Source organism: Pseudorasbora parva, chromosome 14 (assembly GCF_024679245.1).
Source record: "Pseudorasbora parva isolate DD20220531a chromosome 14, ASM2467924v1, whole genome shotgun sequence".
NCBI classification, from domain to species: Eukaryota; Metazoa; Chordata; class Actinopteri; order Cypriniformes; family Gobionidae; genus Pseudorasbora; species Pseudorasbora parva.
The window spans coordinates 17214767-17236119 of record NC_090185.1 but is presented as its reverse complement, the minus strand read 5'-3'; the positions used below and the strand labels follow the sequence as shown (position 1 = coordinate 17236119).

General features: G+C 37.1%; 2 protein-coding genes across 3 annotated transcripts in view; one reads left to right on the top strand and one right to left on the bottom strand.

Annotated features, from left to right (window-relative positions):
• Positions 1–1419: 1419 nt before the first annotated feature.
• ccnt2b (cyclin T2b) lies at positions 1420–14633 on the bottom strand. Its single transcript, XM_067415698.1, has 9 exons — positions 14438–14633; positions 13727–13808; positions 13415–13543; positions 10532–10592; positions 10372–10434; positions 9925–9970; positions 5561–5724; positions 3851–3921; positions 1420–3690 (listed from the first exon to the last, which is right to left on the bottom strand). The coding sequence occupies exons 1-9, from the start codon at positions 14596–14598 to the stop codon at positions 2764–2766; spliced, it is 1704 nt and encodes a 567-aa protein (XP_067271799.1). The 5' UTR covers positions 14599–14633; the 3' UTR covers positions 1420–2763.
• A 1251-nt stretch (positions 14634–15884) lies between these two features.
• Positions 15885–21353, top strand: part of tmem163b (transmembrane protein 163b) — a 43192-nt gene continuing 37723 nt past the window's right edge. The window contains exons 1-2 of one of the 2 annotated variants that reach the window (XM_067415696.1): positions 15885–16353; positions 17282–17404. In XM_067415696.1, coding sequence (XP_067271797.1) covers positions 16167–16353; positions 17282–17404 — 310 coding nt within the window. In that variant the 5' untranslated portion in view covers positions 15885–16166. The remainder of the gene's footprint in view (positions 16354–17281; positions 17405–21353) is intronic. The other variant, XM_067415697.1, reaches the window with a different exon arrangement.

Genomic DNA, 21353 nt, shown 5'->3' with positions numbered 1-21353 from the left:
AATTGAATTACACCAAGTCGCCCTATGATCTTTTCTAGAACTGCACAACGGCGAGCGCGTCGGATATAGGCACCAAACGGGCGCGCAGTCAGCGGAGGCTAACGAACTAATTTAAATATCGTTAATTGTAAATGCGTTACTTGATAAAAAAAAAGGGTTAAATGCTCGTTACAGCTAAAAGTAGTGTATTTACTTTGTACGTTACTTTGTAGCGCGTTAATCCCAACCACACTGCTTAAGAGAGTATGATTTCGGACGCAGCTCAAAATGGCATACTTATATTTTTGTGTAGTATGCATGTTATTCAATGTATAAAAAATGACAAATGAAATGTGCAATACGCAAAATAAAATGCAATTGACCTACCGTTTGTGTATCAGCAAAAGCCTACGCTAATATTGCATTTTAAACATGTCCGTTTTGAGCTTGGTCTGTGCTTTGGGACACAGAAAGCCAGCAGGATATATCATGATTTTACTCAGCTGTTTTACTGGGACTGCAAAATTATAGCAGATATGCTGATTTTCAAAACGTTCATAGGGAGCTGTGCAAGCATGTTTTCATTCAACAACAAAACAGTGCTTTTTTTCAACAACCAGGGTGATATTTTCATTTCAAACTAAATTAAAGGGTTAGTTCACCCAAAAATGAAATTGACGACTCACCCTAATGTCGTTCCACGCCCGTAAGACCTCCGTTCATCTTCAGAACAGTTTAAGATATTTTATATTTTAGTCCCAGAGCATGCAGTCTATGCCCGCTTTGCCGTCCATGCCCAGAAAGGGAATAAAAACATCATCAAAGTAGTCCATATGTGACACCAGTTGGTTGATTAGAATCTCTTGAAGCATTGAAAATACATTTTGGTCCAAAAATATCAAAAACTATGACTTAATTCAGCATTGTCTTCTCTTCCGTGTTCCTCCAAAGATTCAAACGGTTGTGAATCAGTGAATCGATCAATGATTCGGGTCGCCAATGTCACGTGATTTCAGCCGTTTGGATTGCGTCGAACTGCTGAAATCACATGACATTGGCGACCTGAATCTTTGATCATTCACTGATAATTAACCTTTAATGGTGATTATAACAAGAGATCAATATAAGCTTTGCTAAAGCATTAACTGATAGCTAATAATAACTATAGCCAATATGACAGCAATTTAAAATACAACTTACAAGTATATATTTAATAGCATTAAGCATCACATGCTCTTGTAAAATCAGGCATCAAAACATTTTAAAATTTACATTACAAAAATGGAAAACTTGAGTTTAAAAAACAAATAAAACCCAGCATGCAAGTTTACCGTCCAGCTGATTTACTTACATTTTCTATAACCTCTAAAATGATCAACAATACAAGTAAAAGTATTTAAACTTTTAAATAAGCATTAAAAAAGACAAAGCATTTTGATATGCAATTTTCTTGGATGTTTATTAGACGATCCAAAACATCATCCATACAGACTCATATCTAATACTATAATAAGAACTGTGGCATTCCAAATAAAATAAAATAAAAAGATGGAAACCTAAGAGTTTCATACAGTTCCAACGGTGGGCAAACACTGAGGCACAAACCTTTGGTATCTGGTGGAAGGAGGTTATAACAGCACAACAGGAGTCTAGGCCACATCTAAAGTGAATGTCTCCTCTATATCCCCATCAAAATCCTTCAAAATCGGTCCCAAAGCTGTTTTAAGAACATGAAGTTGACCGTTGGTTCATTTGAATGGCAGCCCACTTGTTAACCACTCAGAAGCAGTAGCCAATGAGGGGAGAAGACAGGAACTGGAATCAAATCTTAAATACTGAGATCATAGAAAATGGGACAGATACACACAGGCAGCTAAAATCTCTATCGTACAGTTTTAAGGCTCGACGTACACCGCGATGAACAGAGCAGATCAGCTGAGAATTCTGGGATGTGATCTTGACTGTTCAAACCTGGCACACAAAACAAATAATGTCCACTTCTTGCCGAAAAGGCATTTTGCTTCCCACTACTGTCAAGGATTTAAAATAAAAACTAAACCAGGAATTGCAAGCATAATGTCGTCAAACTCATAAGACCCAACGGCCCTGGGCATGATGTCATCGGTTCAGCTGAGAATAACATAATAGATAACTTTACAGTACATTAAATTTACAATATATGGAAAGCAATATAATGGAATCTGAGTACAGGCATTTTTGTGAAATTTCAGCTATAATCCTCAAAGTTATGTTTCGACTGACACTTTTCACCTTTAATAGCCTCCAAACCTGAGCATTCGTGAAATATAATTATACATAGATATAGCGATACAAATAACAGTGAACAGATATCTGCACCTTCCTTTTGTAAACAGTCACACATTTCTATTTTCATCCCCTTTGATTAACTAAAAAAAAACATTGTGAATCAAGCATGAAGTAAGAACGTATACATTTTCACATCACATTGCGTTTTTCCAACTAAAACAAGTTAAAATTGCCGGAGGCATTTCGCAATCTCTCTTTAGCAAGCTCTACGACTCTAAGAAAGTTTTAAAATCGTAAATTCACAAATGTTGTTTACACATTTACACTAAAACGCCAGTACAACCTTCACTTTGTAGTTTTTTTCCTTTAAATTCAGTGATAAAACATGACTAAATCAAAGAGCGACTATGACATGTAACGGACGAGTGATTCTTGCATAAAATTTGCTCAAGAACGAAAAATCGCACAATTTTTTTGAGGTTTTATACGTAAAATGTTAGTTTTTTTTCCGCTAGTTTAGAAGTTTTGTGCATTTAATAGGGAATCAAGCATGTTAAAAGTGTCTTCATAATCCATGTGTGGACCGTTATTTATTAAAGCAGCATTAGGCTCAGAACTCTGGCCCTCCCCCAGCCTCCTGTCAATCTTCCCCAAATGGGCGTGGCCTATCTGTTGATTGACAGAGACGGAGGCAGAGGAGGAGTGGCTCTTGGAAGATCGGTGAGATTTGGATGAATGGTGGTGATGGTGGTGGTGGTGGCTACCGTGTGAGTGTGAGGAGTCGTGTCTCGGTGCTTTGTGCGACGAGTGCTCACGATGTTTCTCTCGGCTGGAGCGCGGACTGTGACGGCTCTTACCGCTGCCGCTACTTTCTGATGAAACCTTGATCTTCATTTTTAGCTCTTCCTGACTAGAGGAACCGTTCTCCGACGAGGAAGGGTGGCGTCGTTTAAGCGACCCGCTCTTTAGCGGACGTTCCTGTGCCTGTTGTTGGGAATACTTCACCCTGATTGACGTAGACGGTTCGGACGACAAATGTCCGAGCTTTCGATGCTGATCGCCTTCCTCCTCTTCGTGTCTGCGTCTATGCTCTAATTCGGCTGCATGTTTTTCACGGTATTTCTCTAGAGTGAGTTTCTGAGGGGCGAGAGTCGCCGAGCCATGTCCGTGTTTGCTTGCCGGCGCCCCCTGGAGCGCAAGAAAACCATCGGCGCTCTGGGAAATCTGGGCAGGAAAGCTGAAACCGGCACTCTGCAAGTTCGACAGGCCGTTAAGTGACATTGATGCCCCATCCAATGGGAAAGAGGTGGATGGTTCAGAATACAAGCCCCCTCTGATGTCACACATGCTTCCCATCAATGAGTTGTCCTGGCTTAGAGCTGTCTGAAAGGAACTGTCTAGTGATTGGTTGTCGAGTTTTGGTTTCTTGGCAGCTTGCGTGGCCTAAAACGAGAACAAAAATAAATAAACCTTGTGTCCATTACTCGACTGTTTGAAATCAAATGTCTATCACAAAAACCTAGTTTTATTTTTGGTTTATAACGATTGGTTTTTTGGCTTATCACAGGTTTCTAAAAATACAAACAAAAGTATTTCTACATACCCGCCAGTTTCGGATTCTTTTTAACCTGCTTGGTGTTTTTTCCAGGATCTGTAGAAACTCGTGAGTCAAATCTACAAAAGTAAGAAACAAACTTAATATAGAAAAACCCTTTAAATAAACGTGCAACAATTTTAAGATTGATTTTAAGATTTCTAATTAATTGCACAATGTGGCAATTAATTCATATAATATCGCAAATTAAATGAGAGAATTTCACCCAAAAAAGAATTTAGTCATTAATGTGTTAAATAAGAAAAGCATCAAATAGACATTACAAAAAGCTTCAGAAATATAAATATACACAATGCGTAACAAACTGTGATGCACTGTGTATTCTGACACCTTTCTATCAGAACCAGGATTAACTTCTTGAGTAATTTGAGCCACAGTAGCTCGTTTGTTTGATTGAACCACACAGACCAGCCTTCACTCCCCACGTGCATCAATGAGCCTTGGCCACCATGACCCTGTCGCCAGTTCACCACTGTTCCTTCCTTGAACACTTTTAAAAGATACTGACCACTGCAGACCGGGAACACCACACAAGAGCTGCAGTTCTGGAGATGCTCTGACCCAGTCATATAGCCATCACAATTTATCCCTTTTTCAAACTCACTCAAATAAACACTGCATTCTATAAGTTTCATTGCCCTGCTTGATGTTCATCACCAATAGAGTTGGGTATCATTAGGGTTTTTTTTACCATATTTTTAAAACTGTACCAGTGCCTGAACCGATACTTAAAAAGAAAATTTAAAAAAGTGAGGAGCCACAAAACTGACCATTAAACAATACTTTTTTTTTTACCAACTTCAATTCAACTTCAGCTTTATTAAGCTGAAATATGACCATATTCTCTGACAAAATATTTTAGAATGCATCGCCTTATTGTTTCCATGGCAACGCGTCGTGCTTCTCACGTAACAGCAGCCACTGTATCACAGATGTATTTTTTTTTTTTTTATTCAAAATATAACATCTTAACTATCCACAACTTTCCTGCAAGTCTTAGTGGGCGTCGCCATGACACTCGATACTTCCGGTTGAGGGTATCTCAGTTCCGGTTTAGCACACAACAGTTATGCTGCGTCACACCAGATGCGAGTGGCGCAAATAAATAGCGCTATTCGTGCGAACAAGTTGATCTATAATGTGCGATGGGTGCCGCCATGTTAGTTTGCGCCTCACCAGAGAATCGGATCTGTTGGATTTGCATCACGTAAATTTATACTCGTCTCACGAAACACATGAAAGAAAGTGACCAGTGAAGTGAGAGAAAAATAGAGTAAACTATATAGTTACTTATAAACTGTGTATCTGATATGAATAAAACACGTAGTCAAATGATAACTATCTTAAAGGATTGTTATTGTCGCAATCTATATATATCAGTGCAAGTTTTTTTGCTAGTATTTATGTGCATTTAAATGTCTGGAACCTAAATAAACATGATGTGGTTGAAAACACTGAATACGTTTGAACTTAAGTGGGCAGCACCAAAATGAGGAACAAAAATCTGCGTTGTGATTCAGTCGGGTACATATTGGCACCGGGTTTCGGTACCCAACCCTAATCACCAATCACCTATATGAAATGCAAGTTAAACTACATAAGTTTGCGGCATCTTGTATTTTAGCAAATTATAAAATATTTGAAAGAACAAAATTATGAAGTTCCACTAAATGTTAATTCAAGTTGAATTTGACTGACCATCAAGCAACTGCAGAGTCACGGCCCGGTCCACATATTCCCACCAGTGCTTCCCATCTGAAGAAACGGGAATCTCCCAGTTGGACCACTTGCAGGCCAGGTGAATACAGACACAGGCCACCACTGTGGGCTTGTGCTGCAGGCAGAAGGTGGTCAGGTGCAGACTGCAAGAGACAGAAGAAAAGAGAAGACACAAAACACTCGATTACAAACAGAGAACCCGAGAAATGCTTTCCTAAGATCCTAATTCAATAAACTCCTTTGGTTCATTTCCATTCTTCTTAGTTCATCATAATAGTCAGGATTATTTCATGTCAAAGCTGAAAATCTTAGTCAGGTCAGATGTGTTTGCTAGAATGATGTTTGTCTGATTGGCTGTAAAACAAAATGGCATGTAATGCATGAATTCAGATTCAGTCAATAAAAAATATAACTTAATACACACCTAAAGTGCGGCATCAAATGCATAACTCAACTGGTAGAGAATGACATGAGCATTGCCAAAGCATCTCAACTTCTTGCTTTAATGACCAAACCAGCTCAAAGTCAACCGACTGGCTTGAAATGATCTTTTAGTCACACTGAATCATTTAGCAGACGCTTTTATACAAAGCGACTTACAAATGAGAACAATAGAAGCAATGAAACCAACAATAGGGCAACAATATGCAAGTGCTGTGATCAGTCCCAGTTAGTCTAGCACAATACACATAGCAAGGGTTTTTTTTATTTACAAAAAAAAAGAAAAGAAAGAATAGCACGTGTTAGTATTAACGAGCCAGTGGCCATTCTTTCTGCAAACATCATTGCCTTGAATTTGATGTGAGAGCCAGTGCAATTTTATGAGGTGAGGTGTGACGTGCACTTTCTTCGGCTCATTAAAGACCACTCTCGCTGTTGCATTCTGGATCATTTGCAGAGGTTTGATAGTACATGCTGGAAGGACTACTAAGAGAGCATTACAATAGTCCAGTCTGGACAGAACAAGAGCTTTGACAAGGAGTATTGCAGAATGCTCTGATAGGAAGGGCCTAGTCTTGCATAGCCAGACTTTCAGACTGATGGCAGAAAGTCGGGACTCCATCGCAGCTTTCACTGACCCAAGGACCGCCCAGAGGCTGTCTGACTGATATGAAAAGCAACCAAATCACAGTTTGTTTGGTTACACATTACAATAACAGACCGTTGTGTAAAACTCTTGGACTTTAAAGAGTCTATGCAGTGAACTTTACATTCTTGACTGTGGTAAGCAGGGTGCGGCTGAGAGCTGTGGGAAAGGAGTGAGGCCGGTGACTCGATGAGCTAATGAGTGTCACCTGCGCCACACCGGTCTCGAATCTCATGGAGGGGCTCCAGATAGATAAACGGAGGAGTGACAGCAGTGCAAGAGGAGAGAGAGGACCAGGCCTGGACTTTACATTGTGTATGTGTTAGTTTTAGCAGCAGTCGTCCATTACGGGCTGTCGCTTCACTTTCATATTGATATTAAAGTTTGTTGAATGCGTGCTGGTTTCCGACACCTCCTTTTATGAACGAACTTTGCTACATTTTACAGTTTAAAAAAAAAAAATTGTCAACCACAACCATTAAAGAATACGAGAATTAAACCAATCAGATGACGACTTTGAAACTCCTGAAGGGTTTCCAATCCTGTGCGTCAAATGCATCAGGCACACAGTCAACAGTCCATGGACATGACATCTGAGGCAGACACTAATTATATTTGCTAAATCAGTGACAAGAGGATGAGACATCAGCACAGAGGTTGTTTTAGGATGTCTAATGAGAAGTCACCTGATTGGTTAAATATTCCAGGCTACTAAAGCAAAGTTTGCAGGTTGGATCTCAAAAAGGGAGCTGAGGCTACTGCTACACTAATTTGGATACATATTATAATGGCCTTCCGTCACACGGAGATGGAAAAATTATGAAACTGATTTGAAAACTCAGCTTTTTGAAGACAATGAAATTACAATAAGAGAGTGCAATAGGAATATTTCCTAAATTAAGTTGCTACGGATAAAAAGCATTTTAAGTCATTACAATTAGGGATGCACCGATACCACCTTTTTTTCAGAACAAGTACTTATATTTGTGTACTAGCTGATACCAAGTACCGATAAGAGTACTTAATACAATTACAGTTCTTCTAACAATGTTTTATTTTCATCAGATGTTTTTCACTTTCTGACTGTAACAAATGAAATATACAAATTGATGCTGTTGCTGACATTTCAAAATTCAAATTGGTGTTTTACTAAACAAACATGGCACTGCTGCCCATTTCACATAAATGAAACCTGGAACGCATACAGTGGATTTTAGTCCCACACATCACAGCAGAACAGCCTTTTTTCTGAGAATTGAGAAGCAGGTTCTTTTTGATGAAAAGAAGCTTCTGTGCATTATCAGCTATGAGCCTGTTTCTGTGAAACAGAGCTAGGGGATCTGCAAGACTAGTCAATTCAAAGTAATTGCTGCCGCTAGATGACTTGGAAAATACTAGTAGTTTAAAAAAAATGTGTACATTTAATGCTTTGCTTTATTTTATTTTTTACAAAGGTTTTTTTTAATTACTCATGTGTTACATTGTGTTAATGTCATATCTTAAAAATTAATATATTTTTCTGAAAAATGTATCTAAATAAAATCCTTTAATTTTACGTCAGGTTTTGCATGCGTTGCACAAAACTTTTCCGTTTTCTTCCATGACATGTCAAACTAGTATAACATTAAGCTTGCTGCCATGCCTAGGCTTGTTATACCCCCAGTTATGAGGGACAATACACTATGAAATGTTATATCTGATTAAAGGAGAAACATTATGAATGAAACTTACTTTGCACTTAAGTTGCTATATCAACATCCTAAAGCTATGAAAATATGGTTAAATAATGTAAAGAGTAAAGACAATACAGGGCAAGCTTTTTTGCGATTTTGCCGACCATCATAATAATAATAATACATTTTATTTGTATTGCACTTTACATTTGGAACCAATCTCAAAGTGCTACAGTTAAGATCATTTAAAAATGGGAAAATACAAATAGATTTAATAGCTAAAAGATATAAGCTCTCCCAAAAAGAAATGTTTTATCATGTGCAGATACTTTTAATACATGAGAAGCGTGTTCATACCTAGACACACAAGTAGTTGCCGTGGTAACACAAAATACCTTAACGTGCTGACTTTTGTACACTAACTTTTATTTGAAGAAATCTGTTTTATAATAGACATATTGGTCCTGCGCTGTCTATTGACTCAGCTGATTTAAATCAATATGGCTGACGTACATGCTTAAGTGAATGCTCAAGTTTAATAGTGATCATAATGCAAGGTAAGCATTTGCATCTATGTGATCTATTTTTAGTGGCATTCAGTATGGGATTTAACTATTCCGTGATCTTTCAAATAGATCAATATACTGTCTCTAGGGGGCAGGTTTAGACTAGTCGTTGCGCAGGTCCGTACTAAACAGCCTTTCCCTTTTAACACTACTATCTAATGAGAGGTATCTGCGTGATGAGATGTTAAGCCTGGTTTATAAAAATAAAGTCATCGCAGTCATGCGCGTTGAGAACCTAAAGACCCCCTTTCACTTGTGCATGGCGAATTATGTAACTTTCCGCACAGCTCCGCATCCGAAGATGCGTTGCCATAAAAAGTGGTATCGGGTGCGGTTGCATCAAGATAGTTTTATGAGTATGTAAGCACACCCGAGTACTGGTATTGGTGCATCCCTTTTTCTTTTCTTTTTTTAAAAGTAAGTCAATATTAACGGAGCTTAACACCAACAAGACATATTGTAACGAAGTAGTTCACCAATCCTAAATAAATTTAAAAAAAATATTTGTAGATCAAGTCTAAATTCATTTCAAACAGAATTATTCTATAAGTTCATAAGTCAAAATTTACATACATAAATACTATAAAGTTGATATTGTGATCATCCTAAATGAAAAAAGAATATCTATGCTTAATTTTTTTTTATATTTAAGATCTATACAATTATTTTAAATGAAAGAAAAATTGAGCAAAAATTATACATGAAAAATAGAGTGGTCTTTTGTACTTACCGTGACGATCTCTAAGTTTACACTCTGAGCTGATATTCAGGCTACCAATTGAGTTATTGACCTATGCACTCAATCAAGATATCTCTATTAGCACCTCTACACCCCAGGCTGTGTATTCAACCTTCTGCGCCAACAGCAAGCCCTCCGTACATTACACCGCACGGCGCCGGGCAGACAACCGCTCCGCCCAGGCGCGAGAGGACGTTGGACACAGGAAGGAGAACCCTGCCTAATAGGAAGTCATAGGGTGCCATGGCAGTGCAACAAATAGGGGTCAGGGTAACAACCTGTTGGTAGCCATGAAATAGGAGGTCTGGGCCAAGTCCTTGCTCGCTGTGAGGAGAGAGAGAGATGATGTCAGATACAATCCAGTCTAATTCACGCTGCGACTCTTAAAAACCATGTTTTGACTTTCTAAACCTACAATTACAACATGAACATAACATTTTATTCAGTTTAGTCCAACAAAAAGCAAATTCATTAAAATAAATAACTTTTAATGCACATTTTAGGATTTCCATACAGCATATCTAAAAAAATAATAATAAAAAAAAGTAATTATACTAATGAATAAAAGTCTGAAAGAAAAAAAAAACATGAATGAAAGCCCCAGGCTAAAATAGCATCATCTTACATCTACAATGCAAAGCCAGAAAGGCAGAACGAAGTTGTGAGTTTCAGTAAGTGAGCCAATAAAAAGAAGAGAAAAATGAGGAAAGACTGAAAGCATCTACCTCGCACTAGCTGGGAACATCGCACCACATCTGTGTGTGGATGCTCTATAGTTATTTCAAACCCTGAAACAAAACCACCGGTTAGACAGGACTCATGTGTTGACCATCGGGCACAAAGACACTTTCATTAACAGATCCGGATAACGGACTAGCAACTTACCGAGAGTCTGCAGCACTATGGTTTCCAACAGCACCAGCTCTTGGGCCTGCTGGAGGTACATCTGTGGTTCAACACAATAACACACGCTCAATGTTTATGATGATGAAAAACCATAATGATGATTAAACTTTTTTTTTTTAATGTACAATTTATATAAATGTGTATAATGTATTCTAGGGCTAAAACGTTAATTGCAATATATTTTCCTCTATAAAACCGATACGTTTTATGTAATGTTTTAGTGTTGTCAAAAGTATCGATACATCGATACCAGCTGCACATTTTTCTTCTCATCTCTTCGACCCTCTCACTCACTCCTTTTGAAGGGTGCATTGAGCATATTACTCATTCCCACAGGTTTCACATTTATACCACTCATATAAGTGGCGCTAATTTAAAGCCGCCTCTCAGACAGAACGCAAATTCCAAATGGATTTTTACGCAGCTTATTGCGCTTAAAGTCAAATACATACAAAATTATGGCGAAAATGTCCATCTTGCTGAGTACTCTGGTAAATAAAATAAGTTTTGGAACGTATAGTTGAGAAAAGAACATTGTGTACTAGTATATTAGATCCGTGCATAAGCTTTTAAAGTGACAGCAGCTTAATAAACCTGCTGCTGTCTGTCATGTTAAAGGTCCCATTCTTCACGTTTTCGAAGCTTTGATTGTGTTCACAGTAGGGATGGGCAACAGTGGTCGAGTACTCGATTACTTGAACGTGACAGCGATGATCGATCATGAAAACGATGTTCGCCCTGACTTAAAAAAAATATATTTGTATATTTCTAGGCGGCATTTTGGACGGTAACTGAGGTCTGATTGGTTAGCATTAGACAGCACGCCTTCAGGACCACAAAATAAAGCGAAACTAAAGCGTGCAGTGATGCCTGAAGCACTAAGAATAATCATGAAATACAGTGGAAGATGTGCGGCAGCCAATCTGTCACATACACAGCATTACAATGAGAACATGATTGTCATATAATGTTGTATTCTCCGTGCTTTAGCTCCCCGTGGATCAGCGTGCACTGATAATAAAGGAAATCCCCAACCAGAGTCAGCGCGGTCAAGTTCATCTACGTATCCGCGTCCAATTTCACAGACGCAAGTTGTAAGATTATTTGTTTTATACTTGATTATATGTTGTCTATATCAGATTAAGCTCATATAGGACAGCGTTTGGTTGAGTTTAATAACCAGCTAGCAAAGCGCTGCCGTTATTTCGGCTGGTGTTCATTCTCTTCAGCTCAAATGCAAACAGCCCGACATTATCGACTCTGGGTTATTTGAGACGGTCATATTATTTTTAGAAAGGCTATTTCTTTTTCAAAATCATTGATGATATTAATAATGCAGCAGTGTTACTAATTTTTTTAACATTCGATCTGTTTTAATGTTTCTCATGGATTCAAAAACGCACAGTGATGCTGTTCTCACTTTGATCATGAAAAATTAAATTATGTGCAGCACCAATCTGTCATGTAGGCTACATAGAATTATAATAAAAGCACGATTAAAGTGTTGTAAATTATTTGTGGTTTCGTTGCCCGTGTATTAGCGTTGAAGAGCGCATTCAAAATTAGTTTTGTTTTCAAGCCTGCTGGCCAAGTTCACGTGCGCATTTGCGTCCTTTTGGGCAGATGTTAATTGTAATAGGCATATATCTGATTAATCTCATATAGGATGCGTTTGACTGAGTTTATTAATTCTCTAGTAAAAGCTCTGCGGGGTGGTGTATTCACAGTTGCAGCTCAAATACAATGTCCGATATCATTGACTGGGTTATTTGAGACAGTTAGGCCTATTTATAGTTTCTTTTTCTTTAAGACGTTTACGCATCATAATGTAACAGTTATTTTTTTATAGTCATATGTTCATATTTGCATAGGGATCTCATGTTTTTGTCGCATACATTTTCATAACAGTCTTAAAATAGTTTCATTTCTCCATGACGGAGACGCCCCGCCACCCTACACAAGCCCCGCCCATGGTTAATCGATTACTCGTTTTTGAGACCTATCGATGATCGAAATGATAAATTGACAAAAATGCCCATCCCTAGTTCACAGTGTGCAATATAACGAGTTCATGTTTCGCGTGTAAAAAAGCACAGTATTTTTCACACAATTTACTTATCTGTACAGCGCTGTTTGCTCTGTCCTAAAAACGGCCTGATGATTTCCTTGTTCTATGAAGTCCCTCCTTCAGAAATACGTAACGAGTTCTGATTGGGCCAGCGCTTCCCGTGTTGTGATTGGACAGCAGCTTAGCGCACTTTGCCCGGAAAGGTCCCACCTCACCATAACAGGGAGATGCAAGCGCTGAACGCGCGCTCTTCTCCATGTGGGAGAGCAACAAGACCACGCCCCCTATTTTGCGCATTCTTGTGGACGGAGGGTTATTCAACAAACTGTTCTAGCCCAAACCGGCCGCTCGCTGTAGGCTTTGAAAGGGAACTTCTGTTAAATAAAATATCTCGCTGAACTTTGAGCTTTATAATTTTACAGGTATTATTTATGCTCTAACAGCAACATTTCACACTAACTAACGTTTGAAAGATGGAATCGCGAAGAACGGAACCTTTAATCAAAGAACAAAAGACGAGAGAAAATCCCTCACTGCTTGACTTTTGTAACTTTAATGTAAGCATTCATCTGCATTTCATTTTTACAATGAAAACTATCCAGCGTTCAGAAACAATTAACGGTCACAAACGTTCACTCATGAACAAAAACCTGCCTTTAAACTTGAATGAAAAAGATTTGATATTTACAGCGATAATTATTGCTCTAGAAGGATTGTGACTTTTTGTCATATCACCGAACCCCCTAGAATAAAGTGGAGCGAGAAACTACATTACCCATAAGTCTCACACTCACATTGCTCTTGGTGTCCAGCGGAGGATCTTGAGGGTTTAGGCAAGCATGTGCTACTTTAATAACATGTTCAAGTTTTCTGGGTTGCTCCTCCACTTTAGCAGCCAGAAAGAGAGTGGTGGGAGAGATGCTCTGATTGAGGAGAGCAAAGAATTATTGCACCATTCAAAATATGACGAAAATAATAATAATAAAAATATATAATTAAATTCCTGTGAAATCTTAAATATTGTGTGCATAAGCAGGTCAACAAACGCATTAATATAAAAATTCTGTTTGATCACATTATAACCAATAAAAAAAATGCATACTCACATTTCTATGGAATTTTGAAAAGGAATTAAGCATGTAAAATCTGTGCATATAGACAATTGCTGTGTTGATCGTAAGCTGGGATCTGCACAGTTTGATCAAGGAAGAAACACTGCAAAATAACTGACTATATATCTATCTATCTATCTAACTGTTATATGCAATTTGATTCACAAATAGTAATAAATAACTTTTAAAACTACACACAATCAAACAGCTCATATTGCCAAATTACACTAACATAGGTTTCGGCCCTGAGTAATAAACTATACTGAAAGAAAAAGATACATTTTTTTATAAAAAACAACAACAAAAATCATATTTTGTGTTTAGCCATTACACTAGTTAAGTCTCAATCACTCTTAAACTCATTAAAAACACAAAACAACCCTATTATAATAGTTAAAATGAGATTAAACTCAGTCAAAATAATTTGAATCCAGAAATAACGTTAGTTTCGATCAAGCATAAAGACACTGAATCACCTTCCTGTCATCCACACACGTTTGTTTCACACAATTACTCGTTATATACCAAAATACACTTTTCCATACATTTAAAAAGGTGTACTGTACAAAAATAAGGTGTCTTGCGAGAATTTTGACACATAAAACGTATTTTAACCGGCACATTTTTCACTTGATCAAAAGCGGCAGCGTGCTAACGTGCTAACGGCTAACTCGGGCACAACGCTTTGGTTTTAGTGAAGGATACACGTTTAAGCGCTGTCCCATGTCCTGAATTAGGTTGGCGGCTTGCTGTCGGTATGATAGCTCGCGGTCGGGCTCGACTCCGCAGCGGCGGGACGGCGTGTTTTCGAGCTGTTCTCGGGTGAAGAGCCATTTGCTGGAGCCCCGCTGCACCGCCGCCATCATCCCACCCGCTTCCGCCCGCACTGCGCTCTACATCACCGTGACGTCACCGAGTACGAAACCGAGCGCAGCAGCGACACGAACTGGATGGAGGCGGTACGTGACATATTAAAGGGATAGTTCATCCAAAAAATGAAAATTAGCCCATGATTTACTCACCCTTAAGCCATCCTACGTGCATAATGACCTTCTTGAAAGTCTGAAAGACTAAAATGCATTATTGTGCTGTTAATATGTCAGGCAGTGCCATTGTTTTGTCTCAAGATGCATTGCACACCAGTGATGTTTTTTTCCTCGGTATAAAAAATACTTAAATGTCCTTAGTGAAATAAGGCCTAAACCCTAAATAACAGTACCAGATAATTGTATATATCCTTTAAAATGTAGGCTTTTTTAAATTAACAAACACCAAATTTGGTTGTTAAAGTCATTATTATAATAACTGTGTTTACTCTTGATTAGATTTAGAATTTTTCAAAATATAAATTGCAATAAGAGATCAATATGCATTGAAAAACTCCACATCTCTATTTAATACAACTAAATCATCAGTGTAAAGTAGCCTAGAATTGATTTTAATTATATTACCCAATTGATTTTAATTATATTATATTACCCAAAATATTACAAAAAAAACGAAACTTATGTTCCCCATTACTTGTATACTGCTCTTCAGGGGGGGAAAAGAAGGGAAAAAAAGTTAATTTTCATAATTTATCAATGTTTTTTTCTTCTTTGAAACAACTTTTCTGCAAACAACCATGTTACATTATTTTATATTAATATTATTAACAGGCAATTAAGAGTATGTTTGCTTTTATTCTAGATAAATTGACAGACCTGTTTGTGTTCAGTAAACTGCAATAGTGACTTGTCACACAAGATGTCGCTAATGTACCGCTGCTGAAGTTGAATTTATATGTAATTACACATCTATCTATCTATCTATCTATCTATCTATCTATCTATCTATCTATCTATCTATCTATCTATCTATCTATCTATCTATCTATCTATCTATCTATCTATCTATCTATCTATCTATCTATCTATCTATCTATCTATCTATCTATCTATCTATCTATCTATCTATCTATCTACATAGCCTACCTACCTACTATCTAATATAGGCTACTAAATTAACTAACCCTTTTCTCCTCCCCCCCCCCCATTTCTTTTCTTTCTATTTGTTCCTTCAGATGTGGCCTATTTAAATAAGTGGTTTCAGAATGAGTTGAAGTGTGAAGTCAGAAGTGTTTGTTTAATGTGAACACATATGGTTGTGTGGTCACGTCAGCAGAGCTCCCAGACGGATTCTCCACATTTCCACTACTTTTATTTAATAGTAATAGTTTTTAATGACTTTGAAGAGCGAGCTTTGTTTGTAGAGTGCACGCGGTGCTTCACACGTTTGTGTTTTTAATTAGAGTGTGTGTGTGCGTGCTCGCGCGCGCTCGCGCTCGCGTGAGTGATGCGCTGAGTCTCTCCAGCAGTGCGCATCTCCTCCGTTCGCGGCCAGGTGTCACATTCTTCGGATGCTTCTGACCATTTGAACCCGGGACCGAATCATCATGACGGACCCTTCCTCGGCCGCTGATCCCACTGCTGGTCCCGTAGACCCCGGTCCAGGTGCTCCTGCTTCTGTTCCGAATCCAGCGGTAGTGGATCCAGCATCGATTCCCGGAAACGGACATTCGAACCAAGCAGATACTTTCAATATGGAGCAGCAGATGAAAATAGGAGAGCCAGACGAAAACGGTACGAGTTTGGGTTTTAATAGCTACTTTTAATAGAGTTTATTTGCATTGAAAAATAAATAAAGCGGAGGACGGTGCAAGGCTGAACATTAAAGTCTTGACTATTTTAAAGCATGTTCCACAACATATTTCATTTTCATAGGCTATTCAATGGCTAAAATGTATCAATTCATATAAAAAATAAATTAGAAATATTTTATTATATTTGTATTAAAAATGAACAAAATTCAGTAAAAATAAAACTGTAAACATCAAACTGTTTTGCATAAAGTGTAATTAATTCATTATTTGAAGTTACAACATGAAAACAGATTCATTCATAATATAGCTGATTATTTTCTGAATTAATATTCCATTTTTTTGTTTTGAGGAGCCTCACTTGTCAAAATTGTAGCCTAATAATTGTCATATTTTCGAACTAGATGCTTTAAAGTCGGCATGAAACGGGAGTTGAGATCGTAATTTTTCCATATTTTGACATATTTCCGAGCGAACAATATTAAATGTGGGCGGGGCTTGGTTTTGTCCATGGGGAATTGATTAGATGATTGTGGTTTGCTATTGGTCGATCTCGTGTGCGAGTGACAGGTTGCCCCGCCCTCGCACCAGTAATCACGTCATCAGAGAAGTTATGAATTTATAAAAAATAATGATGTGCGCAGATAAATCATTCATTAAAAATACTGCAATATTCCATACATTTTTTATTTCATGCTGACTTCAAATCAAAATACAAAAACGTGCTGCTAAAGAAAACAAGCATTTGTATAATTGAACTTTTGAGTCAAAACCTTCGATACTGTGACAAGTCTGTTTCATAGACTTTATGCACTTATTACATGATGAATGAAGTTAAATTCCCTGAGACATGTAGGATCTGTTTAGATGTGAGGAAAGATGACACAATCTAACCAAGCGCTGTCCCTCAGCAGGTCTTCTGGAGAGCAGTATGCGTCTGAAACCCCACGAGGCTCAGAGTTACAGAAAAAAGGCATTATGGGTATCGTGGGTCTCCATTGTGGTGACGCTGATCTTAGCCATCGCTGCGTTCAGTGAGTATCCGGCCCTTTGTGCATCATGATACGTATGTAGGATGTCATATCCTGTTTTGAAGATGAGCTCATAATTCTTTTGGGATTTTGGGATGTAGTTTTAAAGGACTATATATTATATATATATATATATATATATATATATATATATATATATATATATATATATATATATATATATATATATATATATATATGTATATATATATATATATATATATATATATGAAAAGATTTGAAAGACCGCCGTCGTACGCCAGTTTCTGTGTTTACTAGAAGCACGCAAACGCAACTCAGCCGTCGTCATTATGGCCCCGCCCGCCGACTCTATACACGATGTGAGTTAGGCGATTACAGCTCAGAAGGGTTTTGAGAGTTCCTAGACGACACTCGCGGGCAAATCTATATATATATATAGATAGATAGATAGATAGATAGATAGATAGATAGATAGATAGATAGATAGATAGATAGATAGATAGATAGATAGACAAATAGATAGATAGATAGATAGATAGATAGATAGATAGATAGATAGATAGATAGATAGATAGATAGATAGATAGATAGATAGATAGATAGATAGATAGATAGATAGATAGATAGATAGATAGATATACGATAGGAATGTAATCAATAAAATATAAAAACAAAAATATAATACAGATGCTGGTCATATCATTAGAATATCATCCAAAAGTGTATTTATTTCACTAATTTTGTTCAAAAAGTGAAACTTGTATATTCAATTCATTCATTACACAGACTGATATATTTCAAATGTTTATTTTTTAAATTTTGATTATTTTTAAGGAAAATCCCAAATTCAGTATCTCAGAAAATTTGAATATTGTGAAAATGTTTAATATTGAAGACACCTGGAAGACACCACACTCTAGATCAGCTAATGAACTCAAAACACCTGCAAAGGCCTTTAAATGGTCTCTCAGTCTAGTTCTGTAGGCTACACAATCACGGGGAAGACTGCTGACTTGACAGTTGTTCAAAAGACGACCTTTGACACCTTGCACAAGGAGGGCAAGACACAAAAGGGCATTGCAAAAGAGGCTGGCTGTTGACAGGGATCTGTGTCCAAGCACATTAATAGAGAGGCTAAGGGAAGGAAAAGATGTGGTAGAAAAAAGTGCACAGGCAATAGGGATAACCACATCCTGGAGAGGATTGTGAAACAAAACCTATTCGAAAATGTGAGGGAAATTCACAAAGAGTGGACTGCAGCTGGAGTCAGTGCTTCAAGAACCACTACGCACAGATGTGTGCAATACATGGGTTTCAGCTGTCGCATTCCTTATGTCAAGCCACTCTTGAACAACAGACAGCGTCAAAAGTGTCTGGCCTGGTCTAAAGACAAAAAGGACTGCTGAGTGATCCATGTTCTCTGATTAAAGTCAATTTTGCATTTCCTTTGGAAATCAGGGCCCCAGAGTCTGGAGGAAGAGAGGAGAGGCACAGAATTCACGTTGCTTGAGGTCCAGTGTAAAGTTTCCACAGTCAGTGATGGTTTGGGGTGCCGTGTCATCTGCTGGTGTTGGTCCACTGTGTTTTCTGAGGTCCAAGGTCAACGCAGCCATATGCCAGGAAGTTTTAGAGCACTTAATGCTTAATGCTGCTGACCAACTATATGGAGATGCAGATTTCATTTTCCAACAGGACTTGGCACCAATTTGGGATTTTGCTTAGATGTCAGTTATGATTATCAAAATATATATATATATATATATATATATATATATATATATATATATATATATATATATATATATATATATATATATATATATATATATATATATATATCAGTCTGTGTGTAATGAATGAATATAACATACAAGTTTAACTTTTTGAATGGAATTAGTTAAATAAATCAACTTTTTGATGATATTCTAATTATATGACCAGCACCTGTATATAATATAAAATATATTAATATAAAATGTATATATTTATTTTATATATTATTATACAATTTTCTGTAATTATATTTTAATACACATTCTATAATACATTTAATCATTTATTTATACATGTAATTTATATATATATATATATATATATATATATATATATATATATATATATATATATATATATATATATATATATATATATATATATATATATATATATATATATATATATATATATATGCGTGTTGTTTGGTTAAGATCTGGTTTGACTAGTTTCTTCATAATTGTTCTGGGATTACTTTGACAATCGTCACTGAATAAAGTTACACAAGATAAACACAGACAGACACAACATGGACAACCAAAACATTTATAGCACACTTTATTTTCTGCTACAAATACAAAATATTTGGTACAAAACTGTACAAAAAAGAGTTAAAATAGAGACTAAAATAGTTGTCATAAAGCGGAAAATAGGATTTATCTTGATTTTTTTGTATGTAAAAAGGGGTCTCAAAATAGTTGAATGTACTGTGGTGGCCATTTTATGTTCTTAGCAGCATACTGTCCTTTTTTCTGTAGTATATAGTATACTGTTAATTCTCAGTTTTTCTGAAATACTTTATCCCAAAATGCAGTGTACTTAACTTGACCTTCCATTTCCAAAAAATATCAGAGACGTTTTAGGTTTTAATGGGCATTATGCCACAAATGCTTTTGATATAGTTTAATTTGAACACAGATTTATGCAGTCAGTGCTACGCAGACTATTGTTGTTTTCTCGGCACAAAGTGTAGACCTTTTCCAGGCCATGTGGTTAAATCCTGGAGCAGCTGGTTTGGATTTGGTGTATGATTTTGAAGGGCTGGTTCCTTACTTGGTGCTCCATCCCTCGGGAACTAAATGACTCACCTTACACTTCCAGAGTTGGACGGGGACTCAGGGACTCGCGTTGCCAGGCTGTGAAGATTCTGTCACATAGCAACTCCAGTGCAACGACGCCTGAGAGGTGTTGCAGTATAAACTCCCCTCTATCAGTAATGGCAACAGTTTAACAGAAATTATTGCAGACAGCTGGTGAGGACAAATGATTGAGATTTATTCTACATTTATTTATGGTCCTTGCTAAGTGCTTTGACTTGAGCCATTTAGAAACCACCTAGCAACACCCTAGAAACCAGCCAGAACAGCATAACAACATAGCGTTAACATTCACTCAGAAAACATTAGCAATAGCATATCAACACCCTAGCTCAAGGTTACTCAAATCCGGTCCTGGAGGACCACTGTCCTGCAGAGTTTAGCTCAAACACTGATCAAACTCACCTACCTGTAATCTTTAATAATTCTGAAGACTTTCATTAGATTGTTCAAGTGTGTTTGATTAGGGCTGGAACTAAACTCTAAAGGACAGAGGCCTAAGAATTTGAAAAACCATGCCCTAGCTTTATAGCAGCTAGCTATTGCAAGTGCCATTTTGTTTACAAATTTTATTTTGTGATGAGCAGTTGACTTGTCCTACATATTTACAAAATAAATCAAGAAATAGACATGAATATTGATTTGAGATTAAATTATTTTATTTTATGAGAAGATAAAGAGTTTAGGTTAATAAAAGAGGCACATTTTAATGTTATCATTAGCATTTAGCATAATTCTATATACTCAACAGAAAGCCCCCCTTCCTCTTCAGCACTCACTTCCTGTATTTCATTCTTTGACCCTGCACATTTAAACACACACAACTTGAAAACTGTTTGCAAATATTGATGTGAACATGTTGCAAAATATTTGATCAGTGTTTAACTGTAGTCAAGGAAGTCTGACAAGATACTGAGGTCATGTCAAGTCCCCTTTACTTGTATAGCGCTTTTTACAATGCAGTTTGTTTCAAAGCAGCTTTACATTGATAACAGGAAAATAATGCAACAAAATTAGTTTCGGCTTCACAGAGAGGTTTGTTGAGGATGATGAAGACGCCTTCATAGGGGAAAGTATCTAGTTGACAGGATCTCTGCAGA